Source organism: Lathyrus oleraceus, chromosome 6 (assembly GCF_024323335.1).
Source record: "Lathyrus oleraceus cultivar Zhongwan6 chromosome 6, CAAS_Psat_ZW6_1.0, whole genome shotgun sequence".
Classification (NCBI taxonomy): domain Eukaryota; kingdom Viridiplantae; phylum Streptophyta; class Magnoliopsida; order Fabales; family Fabaceae; genus Lathyrus; species Lathyrus oleraceus.
This window is the reverse complement of record NC_066584.1, coordinates 170,253,737-170,269,186: the sequence shown is the minus strand read 5'-3', so window position 1 is coordinate 170,269,186 and position 15,450 is coordinate 170,253,737. Positions and strand designations below refer to the sequence as shown.

Below are 15,450 nucleotides of genomic sequence, written 5' to 3'. Positions count from 1 at the left end.
CCTGCGAGCACCAATTAAACTGTTTCATTCAGTTATCCTAGGGCAACCTCTGTGCCCATGTTGACCTATGCACCCACCAATCCTGCACTCCAGTATGTGCAGACAGGGGCACCTCAGGCCCCTAATACTCAGGCTGGAGGACAATATCCTCATGTGGTGCATGCCACTTAGACAGTGCCTCCTGGTTTCTCGTACCCACCGCAAATGTTGTTCGCTCCACAGAATATGCATGTTCAGGCGATAGCTCCAGAAACTTCTCGACCAACCAGTCTGGTCGCTCTTCCCGCTGTTGATCCGGCCAGACCTGTGAATTATTAGTTGTTAGACGACAAAATAAGGGCTATTGAGGGTTTCTCAGCCTTCGGTATCAATGCTCGAGATCTTTTCCTAGTTCCAAATGTGGTGCTTCCATTGAAGTTCAAGGTACCAGACCTCCCAAAATACAAAGGTCTAAGCTGTCCACGTAGCCATATCATCATGTATTGCAGGAATATGGAATCGTACATCGATAACAATGAGTTGCTGATCCATTTCTTCCAAGATAGCCTGTTTGGAGCTTCTCTAGACTGGTATATGAGTTTGGAATGTACTAAGATTCGGTCATGGAGGGACCTGTCAGAGGCTTTTCTGAAAGAGTATAAGTATAATTTTGACATGGCTCCGATGAGGACTTAGTTACAGAATCAAGCGTAGAGATCCAATGAAACCTTTAAAAAGTATGCTTAGCATTGGCGCGAGATGGCGTCCAGGGTCCAACCAGTATTATCTGATAATGAACTTGTGGATATCTTCATGGGTACTCTCCAAGGGTTGTATTATGAGAAGATGATTGGAAGTTCGCCTACAAAATTTGCAGATATGGTAACTATCGGTGAGCGTGTAGAGAATGGGCTGAAATCAGGGAAGATCACAGATACAACCATTTTGTAGACAATGAAGAAGAGGTCACATGGGGGCTTCCCAAGGAAAAAAGAGGGGGAAGCAAATGTTGTGACGGAAGGTGCCCACCCCGAATATCAGTTTCCGATGGTCCCTATGTCGTACTATCCATATTTGTATATCGCTGCAACTCAATATCAACAATCGACGTGTCAGTATCAACCGCAGAAAGGTAATCAACAATCAGCACCCGCTTAGAGAAATCAGAACCAGCAGTACAATAGTGACAACAAAGGAAAAGGTTGAGGTCAGAATAATAGGAACAATTTTGGTAATCATCCCCGGATTGATAAGATTTCGGTGCCGTTTGTAGAACTGATTCCATATTTGATCCACATAGGGAATATTGTGCCAAGGGAACTACCAACAGCCTCTCCTCCCTTTCATCGTAATCATAATCATAATGCCTCATGCGCCTTTCGCGCAGGGTATATAGGACACTCCACAGAGGACTCTTGGGCTCTCAAGAAGAGGATTCAAGAGTTAATTGATCAAGAAATATTGTCCTTTTCCGAGGAAAACCCCAATGTGAAGACGGATCCCCTGCAAAATCATGGTGGTTCAGTAGTTAACGTTGTAGTTGAAGAGGAAGCAAATGAATCTGTACTGAGAGTCGACGATGTAAAGACTCAGTTGTCGGTTATATTGAAGAGACTTGAGCAGTTTGGGTTTCTAGTAGGTATACATGATGATTGCGCAGTATGCGAGTATGATCCAGACAATTGCGATGAGTTAAGAGGTTATGTATAAAAGCTGATGGATCAGGGTTTGATATAGTTCTCCAAGTTCAGGGCAGTGGAGGAAGTTGCAGTAATTGAACCAATAACTATCATATATAGGAATAAGAAGGTCGAAGCTCCTCCCAAGAGGATTCAGCCAATTTTCATTTTCGTGTTCCCAGTCTATTTCCGTATCAGAACACCAAGGCAGTACCTTGGAATTATGAAACAACAACGTATTTGGGAGGAAAAGAAATTTGTATTCCTGACACTGAAATTGTCAACATCGCTGGAGCAGGAGGCATGACTTGCAGTGGCTGTGTATTCTCTCCAAAATACACTCCTAGGGTGTCTCCATCACCCATAATTATCCCGTCTAAGGAGAAGTTCATTCCTACTCCGACTCCGCAGGCAGGGGCAACTGTACCTGCCACTCCGAACATGACAATTGTTCCAGTTCCGACGAATGTTATTGATAACAAAGCTGCAGAATCAGAAGTGTCTAAAGGTAAAGGGTCGATGGTTGAGAATAAGCAAGTTGAAGATCACAAGAAGAGCATCACTTTTGAGGAAAGCCAGGAATTCCTCAAATTGATCAAGAAGAGCGACTTTAAGATCGTCGACCAGTTGAACCAGACTCCCTCCAAAATATCCATTTTGTGTTTGTTGTTGACTTCTGAGGCTCACCGCAAAGCGTTGCTGAAAGTTCTAAATGCCACTCACGTGATGCAAGATATCACGGTCGATCAGTTTGACAACGTGGTTGCTAATATCACTTCCAGTAGGTATTTGGGATTTAATGAAGTAGAATTACCTCCTAAGGTAAATGCCCATAATAAAGCACTACACATTTAGGTCATGTGCACAGACTCTCTCCTATCTCGAGTCCTAGTCAACATCGGTTCTTCGCTTAATGTATTGCCAAAATCTACATTAAGTCAATTATAGTTTAAAGGGCCCGAGATGAGGACCATCACACTGATTGTCCGAGCTTTTGATGGCCCCCGAAGGCAGGTTATTAGGGAAGTTGATCTGCCCATCTGTGTTGGGCCTCACCACTTCAGCATTACCTTCCCAGTCATGGATATCAACCCAGCTTACAGTTGTTTGTTGGGCAGGCCGTGGATTCATGCCGCTGGGGCAGTCACCTCTACGCTGCACCAAAGGCTGAAGTTCTTGATTGACGATAAACTGGTAATCGTGTGTGGTGAAGAAGATCTATTGGTTAGCGGACTCTCGTCATTCATATATTTTGAGACAGATGAAGGAATTGTTGAGATTCCACTCCACTATTTAGAATTTGAAGAAGTCAGTTCTGCTACCGCCAATAATGACCAATCATCCGCCATCATTCTATCTTCAGTCAGAAGCGCCAAACAGACATCGGAGAAAGGCCCACTTTCCGGTTGGGGTAAAGTTGTTGACGTGGCAGAGAAGCGCGACATATTTGGTATCGGTTATCACCCAGCAACACGCAAGGCGAGCCCAAAGAAGAAGCAATTCAACCCAGTCAAATTCAGCAGCGCCGACTTTCAAAATGATCATAATGTGGCAGTCATTGGAGAATCTAGTGACAGCAAACCAGAGACACCTAATGTCATACGCAGATGTCCTCCAGGGTTCAAGCTTCCCAATTGGACGGCTACCATGATTCCCATAGTGTACTTGGAAAAAACATAATGCATTTTATTCTCAATCCCCCGTCCTCGCCCGAGACGAGAGGATAGCTTGTAAAGGCCTCCATGTTTAAAAGTATTATTGAAAAATTAAAAAGTACTTTTTGCATGCAAAACTTGTGTTTTCTTTTCTTTCAGTTATTTTTACTTTTTCACTAAAACAACGAAATGACAAAAGATTTCTTTTCCTTTTTTCCACTTTCTTAAAAAGGATACTAAAATAAGCTCATCATATACAGAGAAAACAAAACTATTGATTACAATATGGCAAAAATCATCTGTAAATCTGGATTTCCAATCAACCAAGCTAAAGACGACAGTAAGGAAGATTGTGAATAACTAGCTGAACTAGCACGGCTCCTTGAGCACGAAGAAAAAGAGATTTAGTCATACAAACAACCAGTGGATGTCATCAATTTGGGTTCTAAAATTGATAAAAAAGAAGTAAAAGTTGGAGCATCTCTTGCCAAGCATGTACACTCCGAGTTGGTAGAGTTATTGCACGAGTATGTTGACGTCTTCACTTGGTCGTATCAAGATATGCCAAGGTTAGACACCAGTATCGTTGAACATCACTTTCCACTCAAACCTGAATGTCCTCCCGTCAAGCAAAATCTTAGAGGGACGAGACCCGACATGGCACTCAAGATCAAGGAAGAGGCTAAGAAGCAATTTGATGCTGGCTTTTTAGCCATTTCTGAGTATCCATAATGGGTTGCTAATATCGTCCCAGTTCCGAAGAAGGATGGTAAAGTCGGAATATGTGTAGATTATCGAGACCTCAAATGAGCAAGTCCAGAGGATGACTTCTCTTTGCCTCATATTGACATTTTGGTTGATAATACAGCTCAGTTTTCCGTCTTTTCTTTCATGGATGGGTTCTCCGGGTATAATTAGATAAAGATGTCGCCAGAAGATATGGAGAAGACAACTTTCATCACACCTTGGGGAACTCACTGCTACAAAGTAATGACATTCGGCTTGAAGAATGCAGGGGCAATATATCAGCGTGCCATGGTAACCCTCTTTCACGATATGATTCATGAAGAGATTGAGGTTTATGTGGACGACATGATTTCCAAATCCAAAACTGAGGAAGATCACTTGGTGAACCTGAGGAAATTGTTTGTCAGACTCCGAAAGTTTATGTTGCGTCTAAATCCATCTAAATGCACTTTTGGGGTCCGATCCGGTAAGCTCTTGGATTTCATAGTCAGTCAGAAAGGTATAGAGGTTGATCCCGACAAAGTTTGAGCCATCCAAGAAATGCCATCTCCCCGAACAAAAAAAGAAGTGTGAGGTTTCCTTGGTCGACTCAACTACATCTCCAGATTTATATCATACTTAACAACTACTTGTGAACCGATATTCAAACTATTGAGAAAGAATCAATCGATTGTGTGGAAAGATGATTGCCAAGTGGCATTCGATAAAATAAAAAGGTACTTGCAAGAGCCACCAATCCTAACACCACCGGTTCCTAGTAGACCTCTCATTATGTACCTCACAGTACTAAATGAGTCTATGGGCTACGTTCTGGGCCAACATGACGACACAGGCAAGAAGGAACATGATATTTACTATCTCAACAAGAAATTCACTGAATGTGAGACCAGATACTCACTTTTAGAGAAAACTTGTTGTGCTTTGACTTGGGCTGCTCGACGCCTGAGACAATATATGATTTGCCATACCACCTTATTGATATCCAAAATGGATCCGATAAAGTATATCTTCAAAAAGCCTGCTGTTACTAGTAGAATTGCCCGATGGAAAATGTTGTTGACCGAGTATGATATTCAGTATGTGACCCAGAAAGCGATAAAGGGGAGTGTTTTGTCTGACTACCTTGCTCACCTACATGTCGAAGGTTATCAGCCGTTGAGGTTTGACTTTCCTGAAGAAGACATTATGTTTATCAGAGACTTCACTATTCCAGGCTCCGAGATAAGCCCTGAGGAAGGCCCCGAACTAGGATTGCGATGGACGCTCGTGTTCAACGGTGCTTCCAATGCTCGAGGACATGGCATAGGTGATGTTATCAATTCTCCAACCGGATTCCACCTTCCATTTACCACTAGATTATGTTTTGGCTACACCAATAATATGGCAGAATATGAAGCATGTATCTACGGTTTGGAGGCGGCCATTGACTTGAGAATCAAGATTCTTAAGGTATATGGTGATTCAGCTCTGGTGATAAGTCAAGTAAAAGGTGATTGGGAGACACGGGATAGCAAGTTGATACCTTACAAGGAGCATATCAGAAAGCCGATATCCTACTTTGATGAAATCTCTTTTCATCACATTCCTAGGGAAGAAAATCAGTTAGCAGATGCTCTAGCTACGCTGGCATCTATGTTCAAAGTCAAATGGAAGAATGAAGCACCATCCTATCATATTGACCACTTAGATGAACCAGCACATTGTCTAGCAATTGAGGTTGATCCTAATGATAAGCCCTGGTTCTATGACATAAACACATTTTTGGAGAATCGACAATTTCCCGAGGGTATATCCATTACTGATAAGAAGGCTCTGAGAAAACTCTCTTCCAAATTCTTCCTAAATGGTGATGTGTTATACAAACGAAATTATGATTTTGTACTACTCAGATGCATGGATAGACATGAAGCTAGTACGATCATAAAATCCATACATGAAGGCTACGAGGGTGTACATGCAAAAGGTCCTGCTATGGCCAAGAAGATCCTTCGAGATGGGTATTACTGGACGACAATGGAGATTGAATGTTACAAGTTTGTTAGAAGATGTCACACATGTCAGATATATGGTGATAAGATCTTTGTGCCACCGACTCCGTTGAATGTTTTGACTTCTCCATGGCCTTTTTCTATGTGGGGTATTGATATGATTGGGATGATAGAGCCTAAAGCTTCCAACGATCATTGATTCATCCTGGTCGCCATCGACTACTTCTCGAAATGGGTCGAAGTTGCTCTGTATGCCAACGTCACTCGACAAGTGGTTACCCGGTTCATCAAGAAAGAGATAATCTGCCGCTATGGAATAGCTAGCAAAATCATCACTAACAATGCCAGTAATCTCAACAATAACATGATGAAGGAGTTGTGCAAAGAATTTAAGATCGAGCACCACAACTCTTCATCATACTGGCCCAAGATGAACAGCGTCATAGAAGCAGCTAATAAGAATATCAAGAGAATCGTCCAGAAAATGGTCAAGACATGCAAGGACTGGCATGAGATATTACCCTTTACTCTGCACGGTTACAGAACCTCGGTCCACACGTCCATTGGGGAAACTCCATAATCATTGGTATATAGGATGGAGGTTGTCCTACCAATTGAAGTCGAGATCCCTTCACTAAGAGTCATCATGGAGGCTGACCTCGATGAAGCTGAATGGGTTCAATCACGGTATGACCAGCTGAATCTGATAGAAGAAAAGCGTTTGACGGCCGTTTGTCATGGTCAGTTGTAACAAAGACGTCTCAAACGAGCTTTTGATAAGAAAGTTCTTCCGCATGAGTATCGCGTAGGGGAACTCGTACTCAAAAGCTATTCTTCTATTCACTCAGACCCACGAGGCAAATGGACTCTCAACTATGAGGGACCTTTCGTCATCAAGAAGGCCTTCTCAGGTGGGGCTCTAATCCTCACAACAATGGACGGGGAAGACTTGCCCTCTCCAGTGAATGCAGACATAGTCAAATAATATTATGCCTAAAAAGAAATGACGAAAGCCTGCTAGATTAATCTTCACAAGATTGATCTAGGAAAAAATGGCTATCCCGATGGACCAAAAAATTAATTGTCAATGCAAAAGTTAGGGAACAAATATAAAGCTCGCTAAGTCGAAAACCCAAAAGGGAGACTTAGGCAAAAAGGAGCATCCCGGTGGACGAAAAGAATAAAAATGTTCAGGCAAAAGTTAGGGATAAAGGCATTGACTATGATCCTAGAGCCCATTACGCTACAAGCTAGATATCAGATGGTCAAGGGTCAATCCAATCATCGTCAGTCGAATCAAGGTCTCGGGATTCAGATTCTATAGTAGACTAAGGCCAATGTTGTAATCAATGAAAAAAATATATACAAAGATTGTTTCCCATTGCCATTTCATTTATTTTTCAATTTTGGCAACACCCTCATCAAGGGTGTTTACATCTTTGTACGCACCATATGTACAGTTCCATATTAATAAAATTCTGTTCATTTCATTAAGTACTTTTCTTCTGTGTTTTGTATGCAAAATAACTAATTTACCGTATCCGCATTATGCTTTAAAATTTCGAAGTATAATAAAAGCTACACTAAAGGAAAACATTATGCATTACTGTAAAACCCCGATGCCCTTAAAAGATGTATGGTAGTTCAAACATTGTCTTGCTGGAACACATGTGACGTCTAAATGACCGTCCGGTCGGTTATTATGCCCCAGTGTTCTCCATCAGATAGGGGAGTCCTGGACAACAGTATTACTACCTGGATCCCACAATATTGACCTTCTGGTCATCGATGATGAGTCAGAGTCCCCATCACAATAAAGATTCATATTCCCCAAAAATGACCTACATCTAACCAAACAACATACACACATCATGAAAATAAAGCATACATCATACACCATGCATATCATACTCTCCATCATGACACTCTACACACATCAAAGACCTGTTCGAGAACAGTGCGACCACCCGTTCAAGCAAATTTTTGGATACGTTAGTATTTAATTCTCTTCTACCTTGAATACCTGGAAAGCTCCCGCAATTCCCCTATTTTGGTTCAAGAAGATTAAATAGGGGCAGCTGTTATACCCCAAAATTTGCCTACCCACTTTTTTTCATATCTCCATCCAATCATTTGACTAGGGTTCAGTTGCATACATTAATAACTCATGCATAAGCACCATTCATTACCATGTATTCCAAATGCTTGGCTTGTGGAGTTGGGGGTTGTTTGTGCAATAATTGGAAAGATATGGCTTGGACTTGCACCAAGGCTCAGGAGCCTCCCAAACCCTAATCTCCTAATGATGGAGGTCATGGAGCTTTGGCTTTGCTTGAGAAGCATCTTGATTGATTCAAAGACTTGGATTGAAGGCTACGCCTCATAAAACCCTAATCAAGGAATATGTGGCCCTAATATGCCTCATGGCTCGACTTTTCATCAGTTAATGTTGGAAACCCCAATCTCTTGATCTGTGGGACATACATTCATGAAGACCTCATTATGGCATTCCTCAGGGTATGAAAACCCTAATGGTGGCTCCTAACCCTAATCTCATGTGATCTTTCACTCAGTGTGTGTTTCACTCAGCCTCATGTGCTTGTTCCATTCATTTTGTCTCCTTGGTTATGGTTCCATCATTGGTGCTTGAGCCTATTAGCCATAACCCAAGTCCTTGGTCTCATAACTTCCACTCACCTCCATTCATTCATTTGATCATTGTTATGCCACTATTGGTTGGTCCATAGGTCTTGCTAAGGTTCATGTTTCTTTCTTTCATGAGTCAGTTGTGGATCTTGGGTTTGAGTTTATGCAATCCATTTCAAATTAGTTCATACAGGTCATGTCTACCCGTACCTAATTTCAAATCATGATCATAGAATCCCAAAATTCAATCCATTTCAAGTGACATATTCATGTATTAAGTCAATTCATTTTCATTCAATTGGCCAATTTCATTCATTTTCATCCATAAAATATTCATTACATACAAAAAAATGCAAAAAAATGTATGTTGACCAAATGTTGACTTTGGTCAACAGTTGAATTTTTGGTCAACTTTGACCAAAGTCAACTTAAACCCTTTTTGTCATCCTAAACTCCCAAATTTCCATCCTAGTTTTAATCATATATTCCAAATTCATGTCAATTTTTATTTTGGCCATTTTGTACTTGGAAGCATCAAAAGCAAACTTGACCACTTGTGTTCAACCATCATGCCCATGTCCCAACCTTTCTCGTCTTTAAACTTCGGTCACATTTATATCTCAAAACCTTTCTATCCATTAGCATCACATACTTTCAACTTCACAGATATTCTTATCTCTTTTGATTCATGTCATAATACATTACAAAACTCATTTTTGGAAGTTTCAACTCTATGAGTCGACTCATGACTCAAAGCAAAACCTTTGGGTCCGAACAGGTCGAGTCACAGGTCGACCCAATTCTGGGAAATCTGAATGAGTCGACTCATCCACTCCTTACGTCGACTCATTTCCCATTTTCATTTGAACCATGTTGCCACGGGTCTGAACAGGTCAAGTCATAGGTCGACCCAACCCTGAAATGAACTATGTTTGAGTCGACTCATCCCCTATTTGAGTCGACTCATCACTTGTTTTACATAATTTTTGAAAATGGACCAAGTCAGGTTTAACACTTGGGCAAGATGCAAACCATAAACCTCACGGGGCCTAGTTACACTGCTATGAGATTTGGACCTGTAGATTGAACATGAACCCCTGTCATCGAAGATAGCCAAGGCTTGCAAGTGTGCCAAACTGAAGTCCATAAGTGTGCCCACAGATGCAATCACGGGTCAATCATACAAAAAAATGCACACCTGCATGAACACCAAAAAACCATGAGCATAACAGCCATGAAGCAATGCTGTCGAATCATACCTGTACACAGGGCCATCACCAATCCTGCAAAAAAGCCATTGATGCATACCTGTGCCAATTCTGCACAACAATTCTGCAGCCATGTATAGCCTGGAAGTCAATAAGACATTGCCAAAACCACCAAAACCTATTTCAAACTCAAGCCAGACCATGTTGTCCCAAGAAACTACAACTAACAAACCTAACATCAGGTAGTCATACACACACACGCTGATGGCAAGTCTAATAAAAGCTTCAGCATTTGTCAGGATCATGCCAATTGAAGAATCTTGTAGAACCACATCCAGGTCACAACAGGTCTCGGTACAAGCACTCAACAAAACTTCAAATAACAAATTCAATACATAATTAAGCTTCACTCAAGCACATTGTGAATATAATAAATCTGCAACAAACAAGTGCAACAATTCACAAATAATTATCAGTTGGTAATGCATAGCAAAACAAGGGAATTGAATCAGCAACAAACATCCAGCAATGATGGTATAGCGGAACCCATAGCAGAGTTTGGATCATAGAAGATTCAACATGTCATAGCATCACACTTGAACCGCCATTTACCTACAGCTACAAGTCATCCACACATGGGCCAACTAAACAATAGGTCATCACTCAGTTACAACCTGCAATGGCCAGTCAGAAATAGAATTGGACTTGAACACTTTCCACTCAATTAACCAACCAACTGCCATAACAACTTTCAAGGCCATAACAAACTAACTTAGTGAGTAACTCACTGAGTTCAAAACCAACTAACTCCGGACCTCACCTAAATAACTCCAAACCTAAATTCCAAGCCTACTCTAACTCAAACCTAATGCCTATTTAATCATGACCATCATCATCATTTCAAGCTCTCTCTTTTTTGCAACCATCACTCTCAAGCTCCAAAAATCTCTCTGAATCCTCTCTCTCACACACTCAAAGCTTGATTTCTAAAACTTCATTGAAGCTTCACATTGAAGCTTCAAGAAGAGAGAGCTCGACCTCATCACATTACAGAATTTTGGAAGAAGAAGAATTGGAAGACAAGCAAAACCAGAAGAAGATAAAGGCAATATCGTACCTGTTTGAACAAGTGATTTTCTGTCATCATCTTCTCCGATCAACATTCGTCGGAGCAAATGTCAGCTTCGGAGGTAGGTCCATCTTCTTTGTTTCTTCGCATTTTAATTGCCATATTGCACCTTACATTGAGGTAATTCAAAGCCCTGGCACCACGAGCTCTGGATTTCATTTATGGACACGTAACTAGGGATTGAGTTTCTTAGGGTTCTTGAGGATTTGGGATTGGTTGTGGACTTAGGCCAAAAATTAGGGGATTTGGAGGTTAGATTCGAAACGAGGAAGTAGAGAGACGTCTATTGGAGTACTTGATCCGCATTTCTGGTGGCCACCACCGTCGGGAATGACGGTCGGCGCGGTGGCCCTTGGTGGCTCGCGACGGCCGGTGACCTGAGACGGTAAGTGAGGGGAGCGTGCGTCTAGCCTACTTCAAATTCAATTTGGGGGAGGCGCACGTTAGAACTTGGCCTCCAACAGGGCCTTTTGCTTCCGTTGGGCTTAGGCCCATTTGTTTTTTGCCTCATCATCCCAATCTGAGTTTCGTACCCCCACTCTGGGATTGGGTGTGATGAGATTGGGCTTGGGCAGATGATTTTATCTGCACCCCCATTTGTGAACCTTTGGCCCATTCTACATTTATTTTTCTTCAAGAGTTTTGTTCCTTTGCCATTTATTTTTTAATTGTTTTAAAAATTAAACTTAGGATTTAATTAGGTTAATATAATAGATATTAGAGATATTAGAACTTAGGTTATTAGATTTAATTAGAGTTTAGGGATTAATTAAACCTTATATAGTTTTTTCCAAGGGTTTTTTAGTTTAATTAGATCAAATTAGGTTTTATTGGAATTTTAGGTGATTTTAGAACATAGTGAATTTTCCAAACATTAGGTTAAAATCAAACTTTAGGACTTAGTCAATTTTTAGAATATTGATTAGATTCCAACTAGAATTTAATTTGTAATCAATACCATATTTTGTGAAATGCCCATTTTACCCTTTTAGGATTATTTTGTCATGCATACTCCTTTAGAAATAGAATTTAACATAGAATTTTAATCCAAAAGTCTTAACATTAACATGTTCCCTTAGGATTTTTCTAACACAGAATTTGTAATCAAATATGACATAACCCCTTAGATTAGTGTGATTAATCTAACCATTAGATTAGGTTTTAACCTAGTTTTCTAATCAACCCTTAACCCTCCGATTAAGTTGATCAAAAGCAATTTTGATCAATTAAAATCCTTTGAACTTGTATAATCCCACAGTCTAATTTGAGTGACCAAAAGACCCTTGGTCACTTAATAAGACTTTTATTCTAAACTGTGGAGCTCGAAGCCTCAAGTCAAGATTTTCAATCAAGGCATTCTTAGTCGTATCAAGCAGCGAATTTTACAAGATAATAAAAAGGCCAACACTTGGTAAACACGATTCAATTTGTACGAAACAAGCCTCGTCTAAAGCAAGTTTGCGTATGGGGCATATGCCCCAAATACTCAAAGCGTTCTCCCTTATTCATAGACTTTAGTACAATACGAACCGATTAAACTACCAAGTCTTCTTCATACAAAGACAACATCAACACAAGGATCAACAATTAAGATTCTTCACCAACAACTTATCAGTTAAGAGAAGTATCATGCGCTACGAGCCTTAAGTAATAGGGAATGACGAGACGGAGTCTCTCCTATCCTCGTCTAGAGTGACTTTGCGTATGGGGCATATGCCCCAAATATTCAAAGCGTTCGCCCTTATTCATAGACTTTAGTGTGATTTCCTACCAATCGACTAACAAGTCTCTTATCACTTCACTCTCTTAGTCCATTCCAATCATTTTAATTCAATCATTCAATCACATTCGTTTGCCTCCAATCATCCTTGGTATCATCCCTAGTAGGTTGAACTACGAAAGCTCTGATTTCCTTATTGCATTATATGGATATGTAGGCAGGAGAACCTAGTTTCTTCGCGAGCTACCCTATTTATCGATCAATCATTCATCATTCATTCAATCATACCATCCTTTTGAGATCAATAATACTTCTCCTTAGACTCCTTATCTATCCTTTTAGGACGATCACGACAGTCCACCTCATCAATCGAGAGTTGTTTGGCACGTCACCCAAACATTTAATTCATTCTTTTTTGGCTAAGACGCCACTTTGATCTTCGATTCAGAGACTATCCCTTTCTTGGATCCAAGATATTATTCTTATTTGATCTCGAACTGTTCGTTCCCCATCCAGCGATATATTGTTCCTTGTACACAACAATACCTTCTCTTGGGCCCCGCTTTTACCCCTTTGAGACGTTGTAACACCAATTCATCTTGTAAATCTAGAATTGTTTGTCTCATACCCAAACATTTAATTCATCCCTTTGGTTGAGAGGCTTGTTTACTCTTTGATTCCAAGTTCCCTCCAGTTGTGGGTTCCCTTGATATCATTTTGTTGGTACAAATTACAATCTTCATCATTGTATTATCCCTCTTTCTATTCTCGTAGTTCCGAACTACGATTCCTCTGATTTTCTCATTACAAAATGAGAATACGTAGGTATATTCCCCTTTCGCCTTAGGGCATCACTCATATCTTTCACAATTCATTATCTGCTTTCGATCATAAATCGTTCACCCAGTGACATATTATTCCTTTGACATTAAAATATACTTTCTTTGGAATTCCATATACACCATTTTAGGACGCCTCACATAAAGTCCGCATTTCTATCTAGAGTTGCTTGGCCCGTCACCCAATTATCTCTATGGTATGAATCTCATTTCTCTTAGGGATTCCAATACACTTTCACCTTCCGGTTTCAAACAACACCTCTTCAGTCACTTGTTACCAGATATTCCTTTTTGTGATTTCGGTCGCTTCATTCCGTTCATCCCATGATTCACTCATATTCTACCTTCATTTACTCCATGTGATATACCTATTCTTTGAGCCAAATACATTATACCTTTGTGCTTCATCTTGTACCTCCTTGTGAACCAAGAGTTGTTTGGACCGTAACCTGAACATCTAATCCCTCTCTTTTTCGGTTGTCCCAATACAGTGATACTGTGTTGTAGGCTCTCACTTGTTGGTTCATACCTGTAGCGGTAAATTCATGATCATCAAGCTATGGATAAGCCAGACATCAAATAACAAGAGTCGCCATCGCGCTTTTATTTTTTCCAAGGGAAAAGGGAAAAAGTATGAACAAAACCCAAAAGTAAGAAGTTTTCAAATCAAAACTAACAAAATGTCAGAGATTACAGGTAAGGGGGTTGGTTACACAGAGGGAAAGTGTTAGCACCCAAAGTGTCGTAGGTACTCCTAGGGAGCCCTTTTTGTGTGCATATGTATTTGGTACAAAATGATGTTTACAAACAAATAGGATGGGGGGATGAGAAAAGAATTCATTAATTATATTTTTGTGTTTGGCAAGACCTTCGGACTTGTGCCTACGTACCAACATAAAAATGAAGGATCAAAACCTCGTAGTTCGTGATACAAATTTCAAAGTGGATGCGTTGCTTTTAACAAAAATTAAGTTTGAAAGGCACAGAGGCCCAAAAATGGTTTGAATGAGTTAGTTCTTTTTTGGATTTTTTGAAAGTTTAAGTCAAGTATAATTAAGTCTACTTACAAGTTTGATTAAGAAAAGGAAGTTTGAAAATTCAATGGCATAAGGCCAAAGTTTATATCTTTTGCAAAGTGGTCAAAGTTTAGAACAAAACTAGTTAAATCAAAGAAGATTTTTTTTGAAAGGAGGGAGATATTTTGAAATTAAAGAAACGGGGAGGAGATAAAAAGACTAATAATATGCAAAAAATTAAAAGTTAAGAGTTGAAAAGATCTGACCAATGGGTAGCAATCCAATAGACAAGAATGTCAATAGAAACCCAAATTCCCTTGGACATTTAGAATCCAGTAACATACAAATGCACAAATATATCTTGAAGAGCAAGACATCAAATAAAGATAGCCATATCCATGCTTAGCCACTCTGATGCGTGTTTTTCGCAAGTATACGAACGCGTAAGGGTAATATAAAAGATTGTCGAATCCACAGAGACCAAATGTCAATCTATTGTTATCTATTGTTACAGTGTTTATCTAAGGTAATCGAAACAGGGTTTTTAAGAGTGCACAATGAAAAATAAAGTATTAAATTAAATTCAATTAATAAACACGGGTTCGAATGTAATTCACATAATCAATTGATAATCCAAGTACTTGCTAATAGAATTACTTATGGGCAGTGTTTCCTACTTTGAAAAGAACCAATTTAACGGGAATTATCGCTTTCGCGTATTCAGAACCGAGTTGTACTCCCTAATCAAACCCTCTTATTGTCACTTATAAAAAGGCGCGCATTACGTTAGAGTAGTAAACTTATTTTTAAGAAATATAGTATCTTGACTAAGTTGAAAAGTATT

The 15,450-nt window shown here is 40.0% G+C and overlaps 2 protein-coding genes across 2 annotated transcripts; both read left to right on the top strand.

The window, feature by feature from the left end:
* Positions 1-933: 933 nt before the first annotated feature.
* Positions 934-3,338, top strand: LOC127094585 (uncharacterized). Its single transcript, XM_051033404.1, has 4 exons — positions 934-1,111; positions 1,280-1,683; positions 1,857-2,480; positions 2,607-3,338. The coding sequence occupies exons 1-4, from the start codon at positions 934-936 to the stop codon at positions 3,336-3,338; spliced, it is 1,938 nt and encodes a 645-aa protein (XP_050889361.1).
* A 1,709-nt stretch (positions 3,339-5,047) lies between these two features.
* Positions 5,048-6,799, top strand: LOC127094584 (uncharacterized). Its single transcript, XM_051033403.1, has 2 exons — positions 5,048-6,093; positions 6,643-6,799. The coding sequence occupies exons 1-2, from the start codon at positions 5,048-5,050 to the stop codon at positions 6,797-6,799; spliced, it is 1,203 nt and encodes a 400-aa protein (XP_050889360.1).
* Positions 6,800-15,450: the final 8,651 nt, after the last annotated feature.

Coding starts and splice junctions, on each gene's coding strand:
- LOC127094584 (XM_051033403.1), top strand. CDS start 5,048: ATGGATCCGATAAAGTATATCTTCAAAAAGCCTGCTGTTACTAGTAGA. Junction 6,094..6,642: donor ATGGAGATTGAATGTTACAA/GTTTGTTAGAAG, acceptor ATTGGTATATAG/GATGGAGGTTGTCCTACCAA.
- LOC127094585 (XM_051033404.1), top strand. CDS start 934: ATGAAGAAGAGGTCACATGGGGGCTTCCCAAGGAAAAAAGAGGGGGAA. Junction 1,684..1,856: donor GCGATGAGTTAAGAGGTTAT/GTATAAAAGCTG, acceptor TTTCCGTATCAG/AACACCAAGGCAGTACCTTG. Junction 2,481..2,606: donor AAGTAGAATTACCTCCTAAG/GTAAATGCCCAT, acceptor AGTCAATTATAG/TTTAAAGGGCCCGAGATGAG.